The sequence below is a fragment of the Callithrix jacchus genome, chromosome 18, assembly GCF_049354715.1.
Source record: "Callithrix jacchus isolate 240 chromosome 18, calJac240_pri, whole genome shotgun sequence".
In the NCBI taxonomy this organism is placed as follows: Eukaryota; Metazoa; Chordata; class Mammalia; order Primates; family Cebidae; genus Callithrix; species Callithrix jacchus.
The window spans coordinates 14,387,536-14,408,172 of NC_133519.1; the positions used below are offsets into that span (position 1 = coordinate 14,387,536).

Consider the following 20,637-nt stretch of genomic DNA (forward strand, 5'->3'; position numbering starts at 1 on the left):
CCCTCTCGGCTACTCCCTGCGAGAGGCAAGCTGGGAAGAGTAGTTCTAAGTTAGTCCTGAGCCTACGAAGGCAAAGGGGAGAGGGATTAGGGAGGAGGAAAGGTAGAGGAAAGAGAAGGGGAGGGGAGGGGTGGAGAACGGGAGAGAAGTACCAAGACACAAAGGAGGAAACATTTGGTCATCTTTCAGGGAAGGGCACTATCGGAACCTGAGTGAAAATTAGAACAAAAATCTTACAACAGCTGGAAACATCTGGGACTCAGACCCTCTCAGGCTGGCCACATGCCCACCCCTTTCCCAAGAAAAATGAGTCAGATACTGTACAGATGTCTAGAAACATCTTTTATTTGGGAAACAGGTCAGTTAATAAAATAGATTCTAAAGAATACACAGCCCTCCCTCCCAAAAAATAACCCTGGGGGTAGGCATTGCCCTTCCCCCTTGGGCTCGAGTATATTTAAAAAAATGTTTTGGCAGCTCAGTGTTTATCATCTGGGCATGGGGCACCGTGTCCATGTCCCATATTCCTAGGGTACAGCAGCAGTAGGTGGCTGCAGCTTTCCAACCTTCCCCCTACCCCAGCGTAGCAAATATTTCTGCCCTACCCCAGGATCTTGGACCAAAATAAAGAACAAGCCGGCCCCCTTCACTGAGGTGCTGGGTAGGGCTCAGTGCCACATTACTGTGCTTTGAGAAAGAGGGAGGGGATGTTTGGCACTTTAAAAATAGAGGAGTAAGCACGACTGGAGGTCAGAGAAGATACCAAAATTGGCAGGGAAAGACCATTTGGCACTAGTCCCCTGGGAGACGGGAAAAGGGAAATAGATATGAGGGTAGGAGCTAAGAAAAATAGGAGGGTTCCACTCCAAGTGGCAGGGTGCTGAAATGGGCTAGGATCAACAGGACACTGACTCTAGGTTTATGACCTCTCCGTACCCGTCCCACAGCAGCTGATGCCCATCTCCAGCCTCCCATGTCAGCCTGTCCTTATGTATAGTGTCCAACCTCTGATTCTAGTAGTCAAGTGTCTTCCCCAATCCTAATGTCCCCTGATCCTGTCTCTACCGACTTGGACCATCTCTTGTTCCTTGGGACTGGGGCCAGCCTCTTGTCTGCCCACTTCCCTCTCATTAGTCAGATAGCCCCAAAGGCTCTATCTTTAGCTCCCAGAGAACTTTTTGGTCCTCAGTACTTCCCTTCCCCATTCCTTCCTATTCCCCACACACTGGGGGAGGGAAGGGAGAACAGGGGCACGTGATCATCAATCTCCCCTGCCCCTCTCTTGAAGCCCCCTAGATTTGGATGAAGAGCAGGCCAGTGAGCAGAGCAAAGCCTGCTAGGAGCAGAATGACCTTGAGGATCCTTTGCTCAGAACTGGCCAGCTCCTGGGGCAGGATTTCCAGAAAGGTGATATAGAGAAAGGTGCCAGCCGCCATGCCCTCTAGCACAGACTGGGCCAGCTGGTGCAGAGGTCCTGCTGACTCTGCCAGAGCTGCACCCAGCCCGATGCCTAGAGGTGTCATGCATGAGAAGAGAATCCCACAGCCAGCCACCACCTGTGCCCTAAGGTGGCTCTGCAGCAGCCGGAGGGACAGACTGACAGCCAGGATCCCCTTATGGAGCAGCAAAGCCAGGCACAGCTCCATGGCCCGAGCCCGGTCTCGCTGCAGCCCTACTGCCAGCCCCTCGAACACAGAGTGGAGGGCCAGGGAGAAGACCAGTACACAGGCACGCAAGGCTGAGGGGGTTGCTGGGGCTCCACTCGCCTGTGGAACCCCTGGCCCATCATGCCAAAGCTGTGGCCCACCGTTCACTGTTCCCAGCAGAGCCCTTGTTTCCTCCAGAGGTGGCGGCCCTGACTGCTCCTTGTAAGCCAGTGTGATCTGCTCCATCACCAGGACCAGGAAGAAGCCCATGGCCAGGATGAACTCTTGCAGCGGGAACTGGAGCTGTGGGCAGAAAGGGCAGCAAAAAGTTCAGAGAAGGAAGAGTGAGATGCAAAATCTGATGGAAGCCCAGTTACACAGACTTAGATTCCCATACAGACACAGGGCTACTCTTGGTTACACAAAGATACAGTGACTTGGTAACAACTTGTATCACAGAGTGATACACACACACAGATTTTGGTGTCACTCAGTGTTACATGTAGACCAAAGTTTCTCAGCTTTGGAACTATTAACATTTTGGGGCCGGGCGCGGTGGCTCATGCCTATAATCCCAGCACTTTGGGAGGCCGAGGTGGGTGGATCACGAGGTCAAGAGATCGAGACCATCCTGGTCAACATGGTGAAACCCCGTCTCTACTAAAAATACAAAAATTAGCTGGGCATGGTGGCACGTGCCTGTAGTCCCAGCTACTCGGGAGGCTGAGGCAGGAGAATAGCCTCAATCCAGGAGGTGGAGGTTGCGGTGAGCTGGGATCACACCATTGCACTCCAGCCTGGGTAACAAGAGTGAAACTCCATCTCAAAAAAAAAAAAAAAACATTTTGGGGCCAGGTGCAGTGGCTCATGCCTATAATCCCAGCACTCTGGGAGGCCCAGGTGGGCAGATTATTGAGGTAAGGAGTTTGAGACCAGCCTGGTAAAACCTTGTCTCTACTAAAAATATAAAAATTAGCCAGGCGTGGTGGTGGACACCTGTAATCCCAGCTACCCAGGAGGCAGAGGTTGCAGTGAGTCGAGATTGTGCCACTACACTCCAGCCTGGGAGACAGAGTGACACTGTCTAAAAAAAACCCCAAAAAAACCAAAAAACCACATATTGGGCCAGATCATTTTTTGTCATGGGAGCTGTCTTGTGCACTGTAAGTTAACAGGATTTCTGATCTCTACCTACCATATGTCAACAGCAGGCACAATGTTCCCTTCATCCCCCATCCGTTGTGACAACTAAAAATATACCAGACATTACCAAATGTTTCCTGAAGGGCAAAGATACACTCCTACTTGAGAGTCACAGATGTAGACATACATGAAAATGTCACACATTGGCCCATCTCTCCAAATACTCACACATAGAGCCACATATCACAGGACATTCAGGCTTATACATAGTCACATGGAAACACAGGTCACTCAGTCACAGACACACAAAGGGTTACATTCAGTGTTATTTCCTCAGTTTTAGGGGAAAAAGAGGAAAGAGCTCAGGATGACTTTCCTGCCCCACTATCCAACAGTCTGTTTGTCCTATAATAATCCAAGTCCTATGACGTGGACTTGATCATTCGTCATAGCCATTTCCTTGGGCCAAAGCCTAAAAAGGTCAGCAACACCAGGCCCCAGGGTATCGCCTCCTACCCTTTTCAGGCCTACATAGACCTCTATCTCCAGCCCTCTAGGAAAGTGGTGAGAGAGTGAGGGTGATTCTTGGAGCACTTCCAGGTGGCTAGAACTGAGAACTCACAGAGTAAGTCACACACCTGAAAAAAAGTTTCTTACTGTGTCAAAGGGCATGTAGGGGTCACAGAAGGAATGGGGAGGAGGGAGGAAACACATAGAATTATGCCCGGTGGGCCGGGCGCGGTGGCTCACGCCTATAATCCTAGCACTTTGGGAGACCGAGGCGGGTGGATCATGAGGTCAAGAGATCGAGACCATCCTGGTCAACAAGGTGAAACCCCGTCTCTACTAAAAATACAAAAATTAGCTGGGCATGGTGGTGTGCACCTGTAGTCCCAGCTACTCGGGAGGCTGAGGCAGGAGAATTGCTTGAACCCAGAAGGCGGAGGTTGCGGTGAGCCGAGATTGTGCCATTGCACTCCAGTCTGGGTAATAGCAAAACTCCGTCTCAAAATAAAAAAAATAAAATAAAATAGATATTCTTAAAAATACATAGATATACGCAAAAAATCCCACCCTAGCTTCCCCAAGTAATCATAAACTACACAGTGCTGCAACTTGTTCTCCACACACACACACACACACACACACACACACAAAGAATTATGCCCCGTAACCAAAATCACAATTCATAGGCCCACATGCCAAAAGCTTTCCACACAGTCATGGAGTGACACATGAATCAATCTCAACAAACCAACAGTCCTAGAGGTGTGTGATTTCCCTCCCGCATGTCACATGCCCAGGCCAGTGCTCACCGTTACATGCAAGGCTGCCAGGGCCTCATCTATAGCAGCCAGGTAGTCAGGCAGCAGGTCCAGGAGACAGGTGGCCAAAAAGACGCCACCCGCAAAACAGCTTACTAGGCTTAGGGCTTTCTGGCGGGAAGCTGGGCAGGGGTGAAGCACAGAGGAGAATGAGCAAACGAATCCCTTCCAGGGCCCACCCCGCCAAACCCAAACAATGGCTACCCTTGCCTTTCCCTCCTCCTTTGGTATCTGCCCCCAGCCCCAGCCTTCCCTAAGCCAAGCGTCCATAGCAGTGTGGGCTTACCTGAGGCTTCATGGTTAGCTCCTGGCCTGCGCAGCACACAGATGGGCACCAGGCTGCAGAGAAGTGTGAGCACCAGCAGCAGCACCAGGGCCCCCAACTTCACCTCCAGCCCCACAAGCACTGGAGGCTCTGAAGCTACTGCCTCTGGGCGCCACACCAGGAGTTCGGGCTCTCCCCAGGGCCCCATGGTGCTTCTGGTAGCTCCAGTGACTCTCAGACCTAGGAAGACAGACCAGAGTGGGTGGGGAAAAAATCATGCAAGGAAAGATGGGGCAAGGAATGGGGAAGCTTGGTAAGCAGAGTGCAGCTCCCTGGCCCCAAGCACTTTCTGACCTCTCTGAACCCAGAGTGACTCATTCACTCCTGTACCAGGAACATTCCTCTCTTCTCAGACTTTCTTTACCAAGTGACTTATTCAGGGTGACCGCAAGGGGGAAACTGAGGCATGAGAAAGGCTGTGTGGATATCTCATTGCAGTTTCACCAGGTGCCCCCAGAGAACTAGGAAACTAGGAGCCGCCTCCAAATAGGACCTGGAGCTGGGGTTCCCCTAAGGAATGTAGAGGCCAGGCCTCCCAACTCCCGAAAGGAGTGAGCGAAGCCAAAGTGGCTGGGGCTGTGGAGAGATGTCACGGGTAGCTTCGTGCACCACCTGGACAGGATGAGCTTGGGTGCTGTGTTCCCCTTTTCCCAGCGCAGAGAGCAAGCGCTTTCAGGCCCCAGGCTGGGACCTAGAGGCAGATGGCCAGAGGAGAGGGGCCCTAAGAGTCTGCAGTCCCGGGACGGACTGAGGCGACGCTGAGGGCGGTGCCTGGAAGTCCGGGCTCCAGGAGGCGGGGTGCGAGGCCGCCAGCGTCGCGGGAAGCAGATGAAGAATATGTGAGCTGGACTCATGCTCCCGGGACCGGGCAGGCCTGGGCAGCCAACCTGGACCCCGCTCCCTGAGAGCCCGCACTCACCTCGCGAGGGTCTCACTACATGGTCTCCGCGCGTTTCCGGCCTAGAGTCGGGAACTCCCGCCCCCCCATCGTTCCCCCCTCCCCCACAGCCGCCGCGTACCCACGCCCGACTGCCAATAGCAGCTCCGGATGGGCGGGGACAGACCGGGAGTGACATGAGTTAGGAGCAATCAGAGACCGGGAGTGGGAGCGGGCGGAGTAGGCGACCAGAGGAGAGTGAGCAAGAGTGAGGGCGGAGATTTAGGAGGAGGACTCCGGGGCTGCGGCCGGAGGGCGCATCTGTGGAGGTCTAGGAGCCGGAGCGGGCCGGTCCACCAAGGTTTTGATTATATGGGTATTTTTAAAAGAGGGAGACCCCGCATTGTCAAGTCTTCTGGCCCACATCTGAGGACATCTTCCTGGCCTTGGGCCAAAGTCTTACCTACTTCTCAGAGGGCTCTGAGAGCCCCGTCAGTGCCTCTTGGCGCCCCAAGGAAAGCATTCCCTTCCTGGGAACAACTTCCTCGCCTGCTTTCCCTCGACAGCACCCACAACAAAGAGAAGGACAAGGCAGAATTGGAAGTAGAGGAAGAGCAGAGAGGGTATGTCTTGAAAATCATCCTTTCTCGACTACTCATGGCCTCTGTGCAGCCTCCGCCTTCTGCAAGTGAGTGGGGACGTGGTGGGACCCGGCGGCCGGGTGCTGAAGCATCGCCCCCAGCGCATTCCAGTCTACCTGCGTACCGCGCCTGCAGGCTTCTGGCCGGCTCTCCCACCTGATCTCCAGCCCGGTTTCCGCCACCCCTGCCGGCCTGCTTGCTGTTTGCTGTTCCTTGAATGCCCCAAGGTAGTTGTTTCAGCTCAGGACCTTCACCGTTTCTTCATCATGGATGCTTGTGGCCCACAGCCCTGTGCTATTCTAGCCTCAAGGGATGGTAAGGACAAAAGAAGAAAATTTAAAAAGGGGGCTCAGCTATTCTTTTGTGCAAAGGTGAAAAAAGCCTCATTGCCTAAAGAAGGGACAGATGGGATCTTGCTTCTTACAGGAAAAATAATTTTTAAAAAGAAGAAAAAAAAAGGGACAGAATACTTCTCACAAGGCTCCAGAAATGGAGCCCAGCAATTCAAGGGGGAATGTGAAGACTTCTTAAGGGGCGGGGCGGGGCTCGACGGCTCACGCCTGTAATACCTTTGGGAGGCCGAGGCGGGTGGATCACCTGAGGTCAGGCGTTCCAAACCAGCTTAGTCAACATGGTGAAACCCTGTCTCTACTAAATGTACAAAAATTAGCCGGGCGCCGTGGTGGGCGCCTGTAATCCCAGCTACTTGGGAGGCTAAGGCAGGAGAATCGCTTGAACCCAGGAGGGGGAGGTTGCAGTGAGCCGAGATCGATGGCATCATTGCCCTCCAGCCTGGGTGACAAAGCGAAACTCCCGTCTCAAAAAAAAAAAAAAATTATTCGTAATTGGTAATATTAACAAGAAATTATGACTGGAGTCAGGACACCTGGATTCTGGTCCAAGCTCCTCTACCTTTAGAGTTGTCAAATATATATATATGATTAAGCCATTCAGCACGATCTCAACAAGAACAGCTTTGCTTTCCTTGGAGCGCTGCATCAATCCAGGAAGGCTGCTTTGTCACTTCACTACTTGAGCAGGATACGGAGACAAGAACAGGAAAGAAAGATGAGAAGTCTGAGAAAGCCCGCAAAGTAGGTTAATAGTGTGAAAAACATGGGCTGAGGCATCCAAATCTTGGCTCAGCTACCTACAGGGTAACCTTAAGAAAGTAAAGTTACTTAAACTTCTGTCAGCTCTAGATGCTGTAAGAATTATATGAGTAATATGAGCATGCCTGACATGTAATAATTGCACAATAAATATTAGACCCTGTTCCTGTTTTTTACCCTGAGCCGTTTCAAATCTTCATAAGGATAATTAATAGCAGTTTGAGTTCTGGGATTCACACTCCGAAGTAGTTTTACTCACCCAGCTACCTTTTCCTGAAATACTACTGGAAAACCATACCTGTATCAGTTTAGCTCCATTATTTTACTTGAAGTGAATTCCTGGACCATCAGACATTAAACCAAGGCAAAAAAAAAAAAAAAAAAGTCAATCCTGAGCTTTGCCCGCGTGCTCTTGTTGCATTGAACTTAGCACAGAACGTCAACACCAGAACAAAAAGATACCAAATTGCAGGGTTTATTGCCGGCGACCACGGAGGACTCACGTCTCTCCAACCCGTGGCAGAGAAAGAAGAGTGACTAGACCTTTTTATACCCACAAAACCACCTTGGGAGTGGGGGTGAGGAACGGAGATGGGAATGAAAGCTGTCAATCACCTCCTAGGTTGAGAGGAGGATGAGGAGGCTCCAGATATTCCAAGGCCAGGGGACTTTTGTCATTCCGATTGCCACTTAAGTGGTTTACAGAGGTCAAGGTAAACATTATACATTATTTGGACAGGTGTGGGGGTCCATATAATTTTAGGTTACTTGGCGCCAGGATGGAATTATCTGGGGGTGCTTACTTTGGTAAGCAAAGGCCAGCAATTCTGGCAGTTACAGATAAGAGAAAGTATGCAGCTTGTCCTCTCTTTACATTTTGCAAGGTAATCTTAGTAGTTTACAGAAGCCATGGCTAGCAGTCATGGTGAGGAGAATGGAAACAGTTTTCTCATTTTAAAATGGCATTGTACTGGTTCTAATTCTAGGCCAGCTATATCACACTGTCTCTCTGTCTCTATATATTTCTTTCTTTCTTTTCGAGAAGGAGTATCGCTCTGTCACCCAGGCTGGAGTGCAATGACACAATCTCGGCTCACTGCAACTTCCACCTCCTGGGTTCAAGCGATTCTCCTGCCTCAGCCTCCGAGTAGCTGGGAATACAGGCACGTGCCACCACACCCGGCTAATTTTTTGTATTTTTAATAGAGATGAGGTTTCAGCGTGATCCTGACCTCGTGATCCCGACTTTCTAGTCATGGATCTGCCTCCTCATAGGTAAAATTTGCAAAATATTACCCGCCCTGTGAGCCTTAGAGCTGCTACGGATTAAGTAAGAGAACAATGTTTATGAAAACGTTTTGTAAACTATACAAATGTGGCACATAATGTTGCCGGTAACTGTATGCAAACAATAAGACAACAAACGCAAAAGCCTTTTTAACTTGTTGCAGTTTTCCTGCTCCGTGTCCCTTGGTGAATGAGCAGCGTGCAGCGAGCGTGTGCGCGCAGCTGCGGTTCTCCATCAGTGGCACACTGCTCAGATTGCGGACCGGGGAAACCTCTATCGCGCGCCTGCCGCCTGCCGAGCAAAGCTCGCCGCTCCACTGGGGTCTGCCGGCTGTTGACTCCCTGCCAGAGTGAAACCCGAACTTCCGAGTCACGTGGCGCGCACAGACAAACCGGGCTGCTTCGGGTTTCTCGGAGCTTTCCCCCAGCTTCCCGCGGTTTATATTCTGGTGCTTACCCCTCCCTTTGGCCTGGCAGAACCCAATCCCCGCCTGACAAATAAGTCCTGCGGGCCGGACGCGGTGGCGCGCGCCTGTACTAAGGGGGAAGAATCGCCTGAGCCCGCAGGTTGGGGCTGCATGAAACCGTGATCCCGCCACCGCACTCCAGCCTGGGAGACAAAGTGAGACCCCGTCTCCAAAAATAATAATAAAGAAAAAAAAAAAAAAGAACTGCGGCCCCATTGGCCTGACTCTCCAGACAGCCTACCTGTCTCTGACCACTTACTGAGGAGGCGGCCTTCAGAGGGTAGTGCCATTGGCTCGATGTCCTGCCCCTCCGAAACCTAAGTCTTCAGCTTCCAATCAGGACTCAGCTTTGGGAAGAGCTCCACTCGGTGGGCGAGGGGATGCTCCAGTAAACCCGCAAGTCTCTTTTCACTCCTTCCGCCTTTGTTTACAACCCTGCCATGATCTCCCTCTTGCAAAAGCGAGGGTTAGAGAACAGGCATTCAAGCGTCCTGTGCTCCAGTCACAGCTTTCTCTATTCTTCCGCTAGGAGACACCAAACCCTCAGGAAAATTTACTCTACCTAAGAGAAACTGAGGCAGAAAGGGCGCGGCTACCTACTTCTTAAATTCCGTTTGTGGACGCTCAGACTCTTAGTCCCCTACGGCCCTATCGTGGCTCCTGACAAGGTGGCACCCACTTTTCTAGTGTAAGGCTGGGGGCGGGGTTTGGCTGGGCAGGTCCAGGATACGAGATCCTGGAAGAAAGAAAAGGTGTAGTGTTATGAGCGGTCAACGGGCTACGCTGGCTTGACAGGGCTGAGCTCTTCAGAACAGGTAATGCTTGGAGGGTCTGTTTGTCTGAACCTGAGGGATAGGGCTGAAGGTGAAATATCCAGGGGACAGGCGAGGGGGCTGTGCAAGTGAGGAGCGGGGGTTGGATTATGGAAGAGGGAGCAGAGGAGCCCAGAAGCTGTAGGGGGTAGGGAGCAGCCATCATTCCCTTTCTGCAACCCTTGGTCCCACATGCCTTCCTGCAGAAACATGGATCTCGGAATCCCTGACCTGCTGGACACGTGGCTGGAGCCCCCAGAGGATATCTTCTCAACAGGATCCGTCCTGGAGCTGGGACTCCACTGCCCTGCTCCAGAGGTTCCAGTGACTAGGCTACAGGAACAAGGATTGCAAGGCTGGAAGTCCAGTGGGGACCATGGCTGTGTGAGTGTGACCAGTGGGCGTGGGGGTGGGGTGAGACACAGCTCTGATGAGGCTTCAGCTCCCATGTGGAGACGGGTCTGAAAACCGACCATGCCCAGAACAGATGTAAGTTGTATAGTAACTATCTCCATGCCCAAGAAGTGAAAGGACTGAAAATGAAGCATAAGGCTGGTGTCAGGGAGGACTTCCACAATACCTCCCTGCACATAGATAACCTTTTCCTACTGCAGGGCCTTCCAGAGAGTGAGCCTGAAGATTTCCTGAAGCTCTTCATTGATCCCAATGAAGTGTACTGCTCGGAAGCATCTCCTGGCAGTGACAGTGGCATCTCTGAGGACCCCTGCCGTCCAGACAGTCCTCCTGCCCCCAGGGCAACCAGTTCTCCTGCCGTCTATGAGGTTGTCTATGAGGCAGGGGCTCTGGAGAGGATGCAGGAGGGAGCTGGGCCAAATGTAGGCTTCATCTCCATCCAGCTAGGTCAGTGTTCTTCGTGGGAAGGGGAAATGGCCCTTTGGAACTGGCCCTAACCATGGGGTTAAGGGGGTTTACCCAACCTGTGCCGCTACCCAGACCCTGCTGCTGTCAGGGTGTCCCTACATCTCCTTTCTCCCAGCTACCTGTGTCTACTCCAGATCAGTGGAGCCCAGCATTTATGGTGCCTGATGCCTGCATGGTCAGTGAGCTGCCCTTTGATGCTCATGCCCACATCCTGCCCAGAGCAGGCACCGTAGCCCCAGTGCCTTGTACAACCCTGGTGAGTCTTGGTGTCTGTCAGAACCACTACTCCTTGATACACACATATGTCATTACAAAGACAGGGCAAAGGGATGAGGGAATGGAAACATGATGAACTGCCTTTGCCCCAGTTTTTGTGGCATTGGGCCTGAAGATCAAGAGATATGAACAATTGGACAATTTTTAATTTTTATTTATCTTTTATTTTTCGTGAGACAGAGTCCCCACTGGGTGCGGTGGATCACACCTGTAACACCAGCACTTTGGGAGGCTGAGGCGGGTAGATTACAAGGTCAGACGTTTAAAACCAGCCTGGCCAACATGGTGAAACCCCATCTCTACTGAAAACACACAAAAAATTAGCTGGGCGTGGTGGTGCGTGCCTGTAATCCCAGCTACTCAGGAGGCTGAAGCCTGAGAATTGCTTGAAATTGGGAGGTGGAGGTTGCAGTGAGCTGAGATCTCACCACTGCACTGCAGCCTGGGCAACGGAGTGAGACTCTGTCTCAATAAAAAAAAAAAAAAAAGGGAGTCACTCTGTCACTAGGCTGGAGTGCAGTGGGGTATTCTCCGCACACAGCAACCTCTGACTCCCTGGTTCAAGTGATTCTCCTGCCTTAGCCTCCTGAGTAGCTGGGATTACAGGCACTCACCACCATGCCCAGCTAATTTTTCTATTTTTAGTAGAGACAGGGTTTCACCATGTTGGCCAGAATGACCTCGATCTCCTGACCTTGTGATCTGCCCACTTTGGCCTCCCAATTTTTTATTTTTTGAGCCAGGGTCTTACTCTGTTGTCCAGGATGGACTGCAGTGGTGCAATCATGGCACACTGCATCCTCAACCTCTTGGGATCAAGCAGTCCTGCTTGCCTCAGCCTCCCAAAGTGGTGAGATTACAGCCATGACCCACTGTGCCCAGCCAACATGAACAATTTTAGAAGCAGGAAAAGGACAAGGGAGAGAGAGCCCTTGGGGGTAAGGTAGCAACGACTCAGGTAAGGTAGGGTGAGGCAATCTGGGGACGGGGTGCAGGAAGAAGCGCAGACTGTGTGTGTTGTATTCTTACACAGAGCCATTGTCCCGGCCTTGGGTCAGGACACAGAAATAGGACAGGCCACCTGGGAATCCCAGCTGGTTACTAGGTACAGGAAGGAAGAAAAGCAATAGCAGCAATGTTTCCACTGGAACCGTTGCCCAGAAGGCACCCAATGTCTAGTGCTACAGTGTAGCAGAGGTATCACATCAGATGCCTTCTCAAGGCCGGCTGGCCAGGGTCCAAGGTGGGGTAAAGATGGGGCTGTGCTCAGATCACTGTTCCTCCCTTTCCTCTGAAAATCAGTCCTCGTACCCAAAAGGCAGGGACCAGGTCCTAGCCTCTCTTCAAGAAGCCAAGCCAAGCATCTTAGAATTTTTTTCTTTTTTCTTTTTTTGAGATGGAGTCTGGCTCTGTCATCAGGCTGGAGTTCAGTGGTGTGATCTCTGCTCACTGCAACCTCCGCCTCCCGGGTTCAAGCGATTCTCCTGGCTCAGCCTCCCGAGTCGCTGGGACTACAGGTGTGCACCACCACACCCAGCTAATTTTTGTATTTTTAGTAGAAACGGGGTTTCACCATCTTGGCCAGGATGGTCTCAATCTCTTGACCTTGTGATCTACCTGTCTTGGCCTCCCAAAGTGCCAGGATTACAGGCGTGAGCCACTGTGCCCAGCACATCTTAAAATCTTGAGCTGAGAAACTTTTAAAAGTCTGATGCTCCTAAGTTTGGGTGTATATTAGAAGCACCATAGTATTTGTAAATGCTTTGCTATTTATTTATTGTAGAGACAGTCTCACTACATTGCCCAGGTTGGTCTCAAATTCCTGGCCTCAAGCAGTCCTCTGGTCTTGACCTCCAAAAGTGCTGGAATTATAGGTGTGAGCCACCTTGGCCATACTTTTTTTTTTTCTTGAGATGGAGTCTCGCTATTGCCCAGGCTGGAGTGCAGTGCCATGATCTCAGCTCACTACAACCTCCAACTCCTGGGTTCAAGGGATTCTCCTGCCTCAGCCTCCCAAGTAGCTGGGATTACAGGCACATGCCAGCATACCCGGCTTATATTTAGTATTTTTAGTAGACAGGGGGTTTCACAGTGTTAGCCAGGATGGTCTCGATCTCCTGACCTTGTGATCCGCCTGTCTTGCCCTCCCAAAGTGCTGGGATTTACAGGCATGAGCCACTGCGACCACCCTTTTTTTTTTCTTAAAGATAAAAAAAAAAAGTCCCATTCTCAGAGATTTTGATTAGGTGGACTAGAAGAGACACTCCTCTAATAGTTCCACCAGTCACGGGGACAAGAAGGGCATATCAGGAAATGCCACATAGGAAATGGTTTTGCCAAAAGCCAAAGGCCATGAGCAGGCAAAAACCAAAATAAATTCTCTTTAAGTCACAAAATGGGCTGGGGGCGGTGGCTCAAGCCTATAATCCCAGCACTTTGGGAGGCCAAGGCAGGTGGATCATGAGGAGGTCAAGAGATCGAGACCATCCTGGTCAACATGGTGAAAGCCCGTCTCTGCTAAAAATACAAAAAATTAGCTGGGCATGGTGGTGCGTACCTGTAATCCCAGCTACTCAGGAGGCTGAGGCAGGAGAATTGCCTGAACCCAGGAGGCGGAGGTTGCGGTGAGCCGAGATCGCGCCATTGCACTCCAGCCTGGGTAACGAGCGAAACTCTGTCTCAAAAAAAAATAATAATAAAATAAAAATAAGCCACAAAATGAAGGATACAGCTTGCTTTCTTTTTTTTGTTCGAGTCAGAGTTTCGCTCTTGTTGCCCAGGCTGGAGTACAGTGGCAGGCATGATCTTGGCTCACTACAACCTCTGCCTTCCGGATTCAAGAGATTCTCCTGCCTCAGCCTCCTGAGTAGCTGAGATTACAGGCGCCCACGACCACGCCCAGCTAATTTTTGTATTTTTAGTACAGATGGGGTTTTGCCATGTTGGCCAGGCTGGTCTCGAACTCTTGACCTCAGGTGATCCGCCCACTTTGGCCTCCCAGAGTGCTGGGATTACAAGTGTGAGCCACCGTGACTGGCCACATACGTCTTTCAAAAACAAATATTAGTGAGAAAGGCAAGTTACTCAGTTGATGGGCTCAGGTTAACCACCAGCACCATCTACTCTCCCTACATCCTTTCCTGTGATTTGCTGTGAGAAGTATGGCTGCCCTTGGGAAGGTCTTTGTCTGACAGGGGTACAGAACCTTAGTCTGAGAAGTGGAGCTCCAGACCCTAGGGGAGAATGGGCCACTGGCCCAGGGAGCTCCCTGTGGTTGGCAGGCAGCTGGATAACACACACTGCTAAATGGAAGTTAATGGCTCAAAGTGAATATAGTACTTGCTGTAAGGAAATTAAGCAAACTTCACTGTAGTGAGTTCTTTCAGGTCCTCTTCAGATACCCCTTCTGTATGGGGAGACGTGGACCAGAACAAGCCTTCTCTAGCTTGCTCAGAGTGCTAAGGTCCTAAGTCTCTGGGGGAAGGATATGACAAGACCCTCCTCTTTCCCTTCTCGGCTTCAGGAGGTCCCTCTGGCTTGATCTAGAGCCTGTCTGAATTAAGGTCTCTAGCCTTCACCTCACCTCTAGGTTAGAGTTGTCTCCCAGGGCAAATAGGAAACTCTCCAGAAGGCATGCAGGGGGAGGAGCCTGGAAATGGGATGAACCTCCTCCTCACTGCTATTGTATCTTCTCCTGCCCCTACCCCCAGCTGCCCTGTCAAACCCTGTTCCTGACAGATGAGGAGAAGCGTCTGCTGGGGCAAGAAGGGGTTTCTCTGCCCTCTCACCTGCCCCTCACCAAGGTAACATGCTTCCCCTAAGGGTATCCCAACCCAGGGGCCTCACCATGACTTCTGAGGGGCCAATATCCCAGGAGAAGTGTTGGGGAGTTGGGGGCAGGTGAAAGACCCAGGATTCACACATCCTGGGCCTCCAGGCAGAGGAGAGGGTCCTCAAGAAGGTCAGGAGGAAAATCCGTAACAAGCAGTCGGCTCAGGACAGTCGGCGGCGGAAGAAGGAGTACATTGATGGTCTGGAGAGCAGGTATGCCTGGGTTACTTCCGGCTTCCTGTGGACCATGTCTGGGCCCCTTCCTCAGCACAGCTGGCAAATTAAGGGACTCAGGTTGCTGAGCCTTGTCCCACCGCCCCACACTCCAGGGTGGCAGCCTGTTCTGCACAGAACCAAGAATTACAGAAAAAAGTCCAGGAGCTGGAGAGGCACAACATGTGAGTGAGAGCTCTGTGTGGGTGTGTACTGAAGGCAGGGAGGGCACAGCACACAGGGGCACCGTTCTTGGCCCCTGGTACCCAGAAGATCCTAACTCTTCATTCTTCCTTTCCCAGCTCCTTGGTAGCTCAGCTCCGCCAGCTGCAGACGCTAATTGCTCAAACTTCCAACAAAGCTGCTCAGACCAGCACTTGTGTTCTGGTACCACCAGTCTATCTACTCCCATCTCCCCCCACCTCCACCATCTCACCCACATTTCTATCCTTACACCCCCACTACCCGGCCAGATCTACTTCCCACATTCCATAACCCCAGCTGGCCTCTGTTCACTCTGCCCTACTCCCTTCCTCTATTCCTCTTGCTTCCTCCCAGATTCTTTTTTCCCTGGCTCTCATCATCCTGCCTAGCTTCAGTCCATTCCAGGGTCGACCAGAAGCTGGGCCTGAGGATTACCAGCCTCATGGAGGTGAGAGGCAAGGGCAGAGAGCAACCCCTGGCTGAGCAAGGGAGGGGGGCTCCATTCTCCAAGGTCCTCAAGAAGCAAGAGGGAGGTCCTGTCCTGTCTAGGGTATCCCGCCCAAGGGAGCATTCTACTAGTGCCTTCTTTCCTTCACCTCACAGTGACTTCCAGAAATATCCTGACCCACAAGGACATAACAGAAAATCTGGAGACCCAAGTGGTAGAGTCCAGACTGAGGGAGCCACCTGGAGCCAAGGATGCAAATGGCTCAACGAGGACACTGCTTGAGAAGATGGGAGGGAAGCCAAGACCCAGTGGGCGCATCAGGAACGTGCTGCATGCAGATGAGATGTGAGCTGGAACAAACTTTCCCAGCCCACTTCCCAATCACAAGGAGGAATCCTGGGCTTCCTTATGGCTTTGCTTCCCACTGGGATTCCTACTCAGGTGTCTGCCCTAAGGGGTCCAAATCACTTCAGGACACCCCAGGAGACGTCTTTTAGTCTCTCTCTGCCTGAGGCCCAGTCTGCAGTCCATGAGAGGGTACCTCAAATACTTTTGTTAATGTATCTGTGATTTTATTTCTTCTTTGGGGATAGAGTTGAGGGGAAATAAGTCTTGAGTGAGAAATAAACATTTTAACTGAAATTGTATCCCAGAAGTTTGAAATAAGTAGAAGAGGGGGGAAAACAAGGAGAAAGTGGTGGGGAAGACTTCGTAGATCGGGGCCTTAAGTAGCTGCCTCCTGACTTCCTAATCCAAGTTACAGAAGGGAAGGAAACTATTTTATTCTTTTTATTCTGCTCATTAATGATCTGGAAGAAGATGGGGAAAAGGGGCTATCATCACAAGGCTTCAAAGAACCAAGGGTGCACATCAGTCCATTTCACTTTCACATCAGTCCATTTCACTTTCACTGTCTGAGATCAGGTCTCTAAGACCCAGGATAAAAGGGTATAATGTAGCTATATGGACTCGATCTGCTTCCGGACCTTTTCCAGAGCTTTTCTGTCCAGCTGTCGCTGACGAATGATGACAAGACAAGCGAAGATCAGGGCCACACACACAACAGCCCCTTCGAACTTCCAAAACAAGCGTTGTTCCATCAGAGCTGAGCGGCAGCTGAGGGCAGGAAAGAATAGTTATTCCTGGGGAAGGCCAGAAAGCTTCTCCCTCTAATCTCCCTTCCACTTCAGCCTAGCCAGGATACATTCAAAAGGAAATCACAGCCAGGCTTCTACTATGTGTATAGTACATAAATTCCTCTCAGATAGATCATTTAATTTATTCTCTGGTGGAATAAGCAGAGCTTGTATTCACCAATGTTACTGATGAGAAAATATGGCCAATAACAGTGCTGAGGAGTAGAGCTGGGACTTGTGTTCAAATAATTTGGCTTCAAATCTGGTCTTTTTTTCTTCTTCTTTTTTTTTTTTTTTTTTGAGATGGAGTCTCACTCTGTCGCCAGGCTGGACTGCGGTGGTGCAGTGTTGGCTTACTGCAACCTCCACCTCCTGGGTTCAAGAGATTCTCCTGCCTCAGCCTCCTGAGTAACTGGGATTACAGGCATGTGCCACCACACCCAGCTAATTTTTGTAGTTGTTTTTTTAGTAGAGATGGGGTTTCACTATGTTGGCCAGGATAGTCTTGATCTCTTGACCTTGTGATCCACCTGCCTTGGCCTCCCAAAGTGTTGGGATCACAGGCGTTAGCCACTGCACCCGGCCTCTTCTTTTTGGAGACACAGTCTCACTCCATTGCCCAGGGTGGAATGCGGTGGCATGATTTCGGCTCACTCTAATCCCTGCCTCCCAGGTTCACAGGATTCTCCTGCCTCAGTCTCCCGAGTAGCTGGGATTACAGATGCCTGCCATGCCACATGGCTTTTTTTTTTTTTTTTTTTTTTTTTAAGACAGATTGTCACTCTGTTGCCCAGGCTGGAGTGCAATGGCACTATCTTGGCTCACTGCAACCTCCACCTCCCGCGTTCAAGTGACTCTCCTGCCTCAGCCTCCTGAAGAGCTGGGATTACTGGCATGCTCCAGCATAGCCAGCTAGTTTTTTTTGGCATTTTTAGTAGAGACAGGGTTTCAGCATGTTGGTCAGGCTGGTCTCAAACCCCTGAGCTCGTGATCTGCCTGCCTCGGCCTCCCAAAGTGCTGGGATTACAGGTGTGAGCCACTGTGCCCAGCCCCCTCTTCTTTCAAATATTCCATGCTAACCCCAGACCAGGGGAAAAGGTGTGACCATCTACCTAAAGTCATGGGAACAAAGAAGGTGTTCTCCAAGAAGAGAAACAGCACTCACCTTTTGAACTCATTTCTCTTAGATGAGCTGCATGTGATTTTCTCCACGTACCCTGTGGGACCACACTCGGGGGTGGTTTTCTGCCAGGAGGAAAGGACCAAAACACATATTACGAAGGGGCAATGGGAGAAGCAAAAAGGTGCAGATGCCCAACTGCTATGCTTTGGAGTTGGTAGGCAACAGAGAGCTAATGAAAGAGTTCTGATGTGGACGGTGGAGGTGGCGGTTGCATGATTACAAATGTATGTTAGAACACTTCAGGGGCAACAGTCTAGGAGAGGCAGGGCATTCCATTCCAGAGCATACTATACTAAAAATGAGTGAAACATAGTTATCAGTTGAGGCCGGGGGCGGTGGCTCATGCCTGTAATCTCAGCACTTTGGGAGGCTGAGGTGGGTGGATCATTTGAGGTCAGGAGTTTGAGACCAGCCTGACCAACATAGTGAAACCCCATCTCTACTGAAAATACACATAACTCAATCAAGGCAATTGCAGGTGGGGGAAAAAAAAAAAAAAAGGATGAAAAAAGAAAAAGAAAAGACAAAAATTAGCCAGGCGTGGTGGCATGCCTGTAGTTCCAGCAACTCGGGAGGCTGAAGCAAGAGAATAGCTTGAAATGGGCAGGCGGAGGTTGTGGTGAGCTGAGATTTGCACCACTGCACTCCAGCCTGGACAACAAGAGCGAGACTCCGTCTCAAAACAACAACAACATAGTTATCAGTTGAATACTGCCGTTAGCTTGGAAAGAAAGGGGCATATTTCGGGGGAAACATGAGTACAGATTTGGACATACACTGAGACTGCAAGGAGAAGGAAAAAAAGATGATGCAAAGGCAGCTTAATAAGACCTGGGGACTGTTTAGATGTTAAAAATAAATGTAGAATACTCACAGCCTGGAAACTAGAGCATGGAGAGCACTCTTCTGACACCACAAACTCTCCCACCAGCCAGCATGGCAAATTTGAGGTGCTCACTGAAAGGAAAGTGAAATGCCAACCCCTGACCATTCGGAAAACATTTCTCCCAAAGGCTCTGCCCATCTAACTTCCCAGCACAGGGCTTGCCCTCAGTCCATGTGGTGCCGCCCTTTTCCACCTTTGCTCTTGGTATATGGGGAAGATACTAAAACCAAAACCAAACGACGGAAGTGTCGGGTTCCCAGAAAATCACCCACCTGACAGCTTCTCCTCCAGCACTGGAGCCTCTGCTTGGCTGTAGCGGAGTTGGGGGAAAGGGCAAAAATCAATATCCAGAAAATAGGACACCCCCTTCTTCTCTGTCCATGGACAAGGTCTCCCCCAACCCCGGGACCGGGAACGATTCTGTCCTCCAGTGACCTCCTTTTCCCTCCCATTACCCTCTCCTTACCAGAGCTTTAAGGTGAAAGCACAGAGCAACCAGCAGAGGCGGCGGCCCTGGGGGAGGCCATGCCTCCCCGCGCCCGCAGGCATGGAGCGCCCAGTGTCGCACCTGTCGGAACAGAGGGACCTACTCCACCGGCCTCGTGCCTCCGTCGGAGCGCAGAGGCTGCACTTACTCTGCAGCCCTCCCAGAGGTTCCAGGTCAGGGCGGGAAAGGCCGGAGTTGCCTAACGGGCAGAGGTTCTATCGGGACATCCCCGTCGCCACAGCTAGAAAAATCTTCACGCATTTGCCGGCTAGGCAGGCGAGCGCCTTCTGCGCGGCCAGCAGGGCGCCAGACGAAGCGCCGGTGGGGACGCGCGGCCCTAGCGCCTGCTCACCTCCGCTTCCGCCCCCGACGCAACCATCTTGACCCGTGGAGGATTGCCTTTTCGCGGGGCCAGTGTTCCCAGGCACGTCGAGTAGACGCCCGCTGGGGCTTGTAGTCTTCCGCGGTCGGTAGCGCCTCGCCCGCTGCTCCCTGGGAATGGACTCGGCGCCCCATTGCATTATGGTCCCGGTAGTCTTTGCGAGAAACGGCCAATGGCGGTTGCCCAGGCTCGTCCGGATTCTCAGCTCGGCGCTCCCTGGCTGGCGCCTGTTTGTTCATTCTGGGCTAGGTGAGCAGGGACGGTACGTCGCCCTCTCAGAACTTTGCTCTCTCCTTTTTAATTTTTTATTTATTTGAGACGGAGTTTCGCTCTTGTTACCGAGGCTGGAGTGCAATGGCGCGATCTCGGCTCACCGCAACCTCCGCCTCCTGGGTTCAGGCAATTCTCCTGCCTCAGCCTCCTGAGTAGCTGGGACTACAGGTGCGCACCACCATGCCCAGCTAATTTTTTGTATTTTTAGTAGAGACGGGGTTTCACCATATTGACCAGGATGGTCTCGATCTCTTGACCTCGTGATCCACCCTCCTCGGCCTCCCAAAGTGCTGGGATTACAGGCTTGAGCCACCGCGCCCGGCTTGCCCCCTCCTTAAAACCCTAGGAGTCATCATCAACTTCAGCTTCTCTGACATCCTTCCCCAGTCGACCCCAATGGTCCAGTGGAGAGGCTGTGTTGGAGGTCAAGGGATGAAGGCGAAACTGCGCTTTCTTGTCCCTACAGAAGTGGAAATATCCGAGACACACGGCGAACGTGAAACTTCCTTCTTGTCTGAGCGCTCCCACTCCGCTACACAGATGAACGGTGTCACCTTCCCTCATGTTACTTGCTAAGTCTACTCCGCAGAGCTAGTCCTTTGCATAACCTCTTAAAATATCCTCAACTCTCCCTTGCTCCTGCTTAATGGAGTAATAAGTGCAATGAGAAAGGCATGAGATTTGAAGTTCCAAGAAGTGGTGGTTATTAACTCCACGATCTTAGGATAGTATCTTTCTCTCAATGTTCTGTGTAAAACGGGATGCAAGTGTGCATTTATCAGTACTTTTTCTTGCGAGAGA

At 51.3% G+C, this 20,637-nt stretch overlaps 3 protein-coding genes across 4 annotated transcripts; 1 reads left to right on the plus strand and 2 right to left on the minus strand.

Moving 5' to 3' along the window:
- Nucleotides 1–327: 327 nt before the first annotated feature.
- On the minus strand, nucleotides 328–5,396 carry SLC39A1 (solute carrier family 39 member 1). Of its 2 annotated transcripts, none has more exons than XM_008984446.5 (4): nucleotides 5,359–5,396; nucleotides 4,401–4,619; nucleotides 4,106–4,236; nucleotides 328–1,949 (listed from the first exon to the last, which is right to left on the minus strand). In XM_008984446.5, the coding sequence occupies exons 2-4, from the start codon at nucleotides 4,585–4,587 to the stop codon at nucleotides 1,293–1,295; spliced, it is 975 nt and encodes a 324-aa protein (XP_008982694.1). In that variant the 5' UTR covers nucleotides 4,588–4,619; nucleotides 5,359–5,396; the 3' UTR covers nucleotides 328–1,292. The 2 variants fall into 2 exon arrangements, with proteins under 2 accessions (XP_008982694.1, XP_008982695.1); XM_008984447.5 differs by having other exon boundaries at nucleotides 5,052–5,396.
- A 3,837-nt stretch (nucleotides 5,397–9,233) lies between these two features.
- On the plus strand, nucleotides 9,234–16,131 carry CREB3L4 (cAMP responsive element binding protein 3 like 4). The gene is made up of 10 exons (XM_008984450.6): nucleotides 9,234–9,638; nucleotides 9,842–10,019; nucleotides 10,250–10,496; nucleotides 10,652–10,773; nucleotides 14,504–14,596; nucleotides 14,731–14,837; nucleotides 14,954–15,022; nucleotides 15,140–15,224; nucleotides 15,396–15,489; nucleotides 15,645–16,131. The coding sequence occupies exons 2-10, from the start codon at nucleotides 9,846–9,848 to the stop codon at nucleotides 15,836–15,838; spliced, it is 1,185 nt and encodes a 394-aa protein (XP_008982698.3). The 5' UTR covers nucleotides 9,234–9,638; nucleotides 9,842–9,845; the 3' UTR covers nucleotides 15,839–16,131.
- A 133-nt stretch (nucleotides 16,132–16,264) lies between these two features.
- On the minus strand, nucleotides 16,265–19,578 carry JTB (jumping translocation breakpoint). Its single transcript, XM_002760028.7, has 5 exons — nucleotides 19,161–19,578; nucleotides 18,967–19,004; nucleotides 18,683–18,765; nucleotides 17,791–17,870; nucleotides 16,265–16,605 (listed from the first exon to the last, which is right to left on the minus strand). The coding sequence occupies exons 1-5, from the start codon at nucleotides 19,241–19,243 to the stop codon at nucleotides 16,449–16,451; spliced, it is 441 nt and encodes a 146-aa protein (XP_002760074.1). The 5' UTR covers nucleotides 19,244–19,578; the 3' UTR covers nucleotides 16,265–16,448.
- Nucleotides 19,579–20,637: the final 1,059 nt, after the last annotated feature.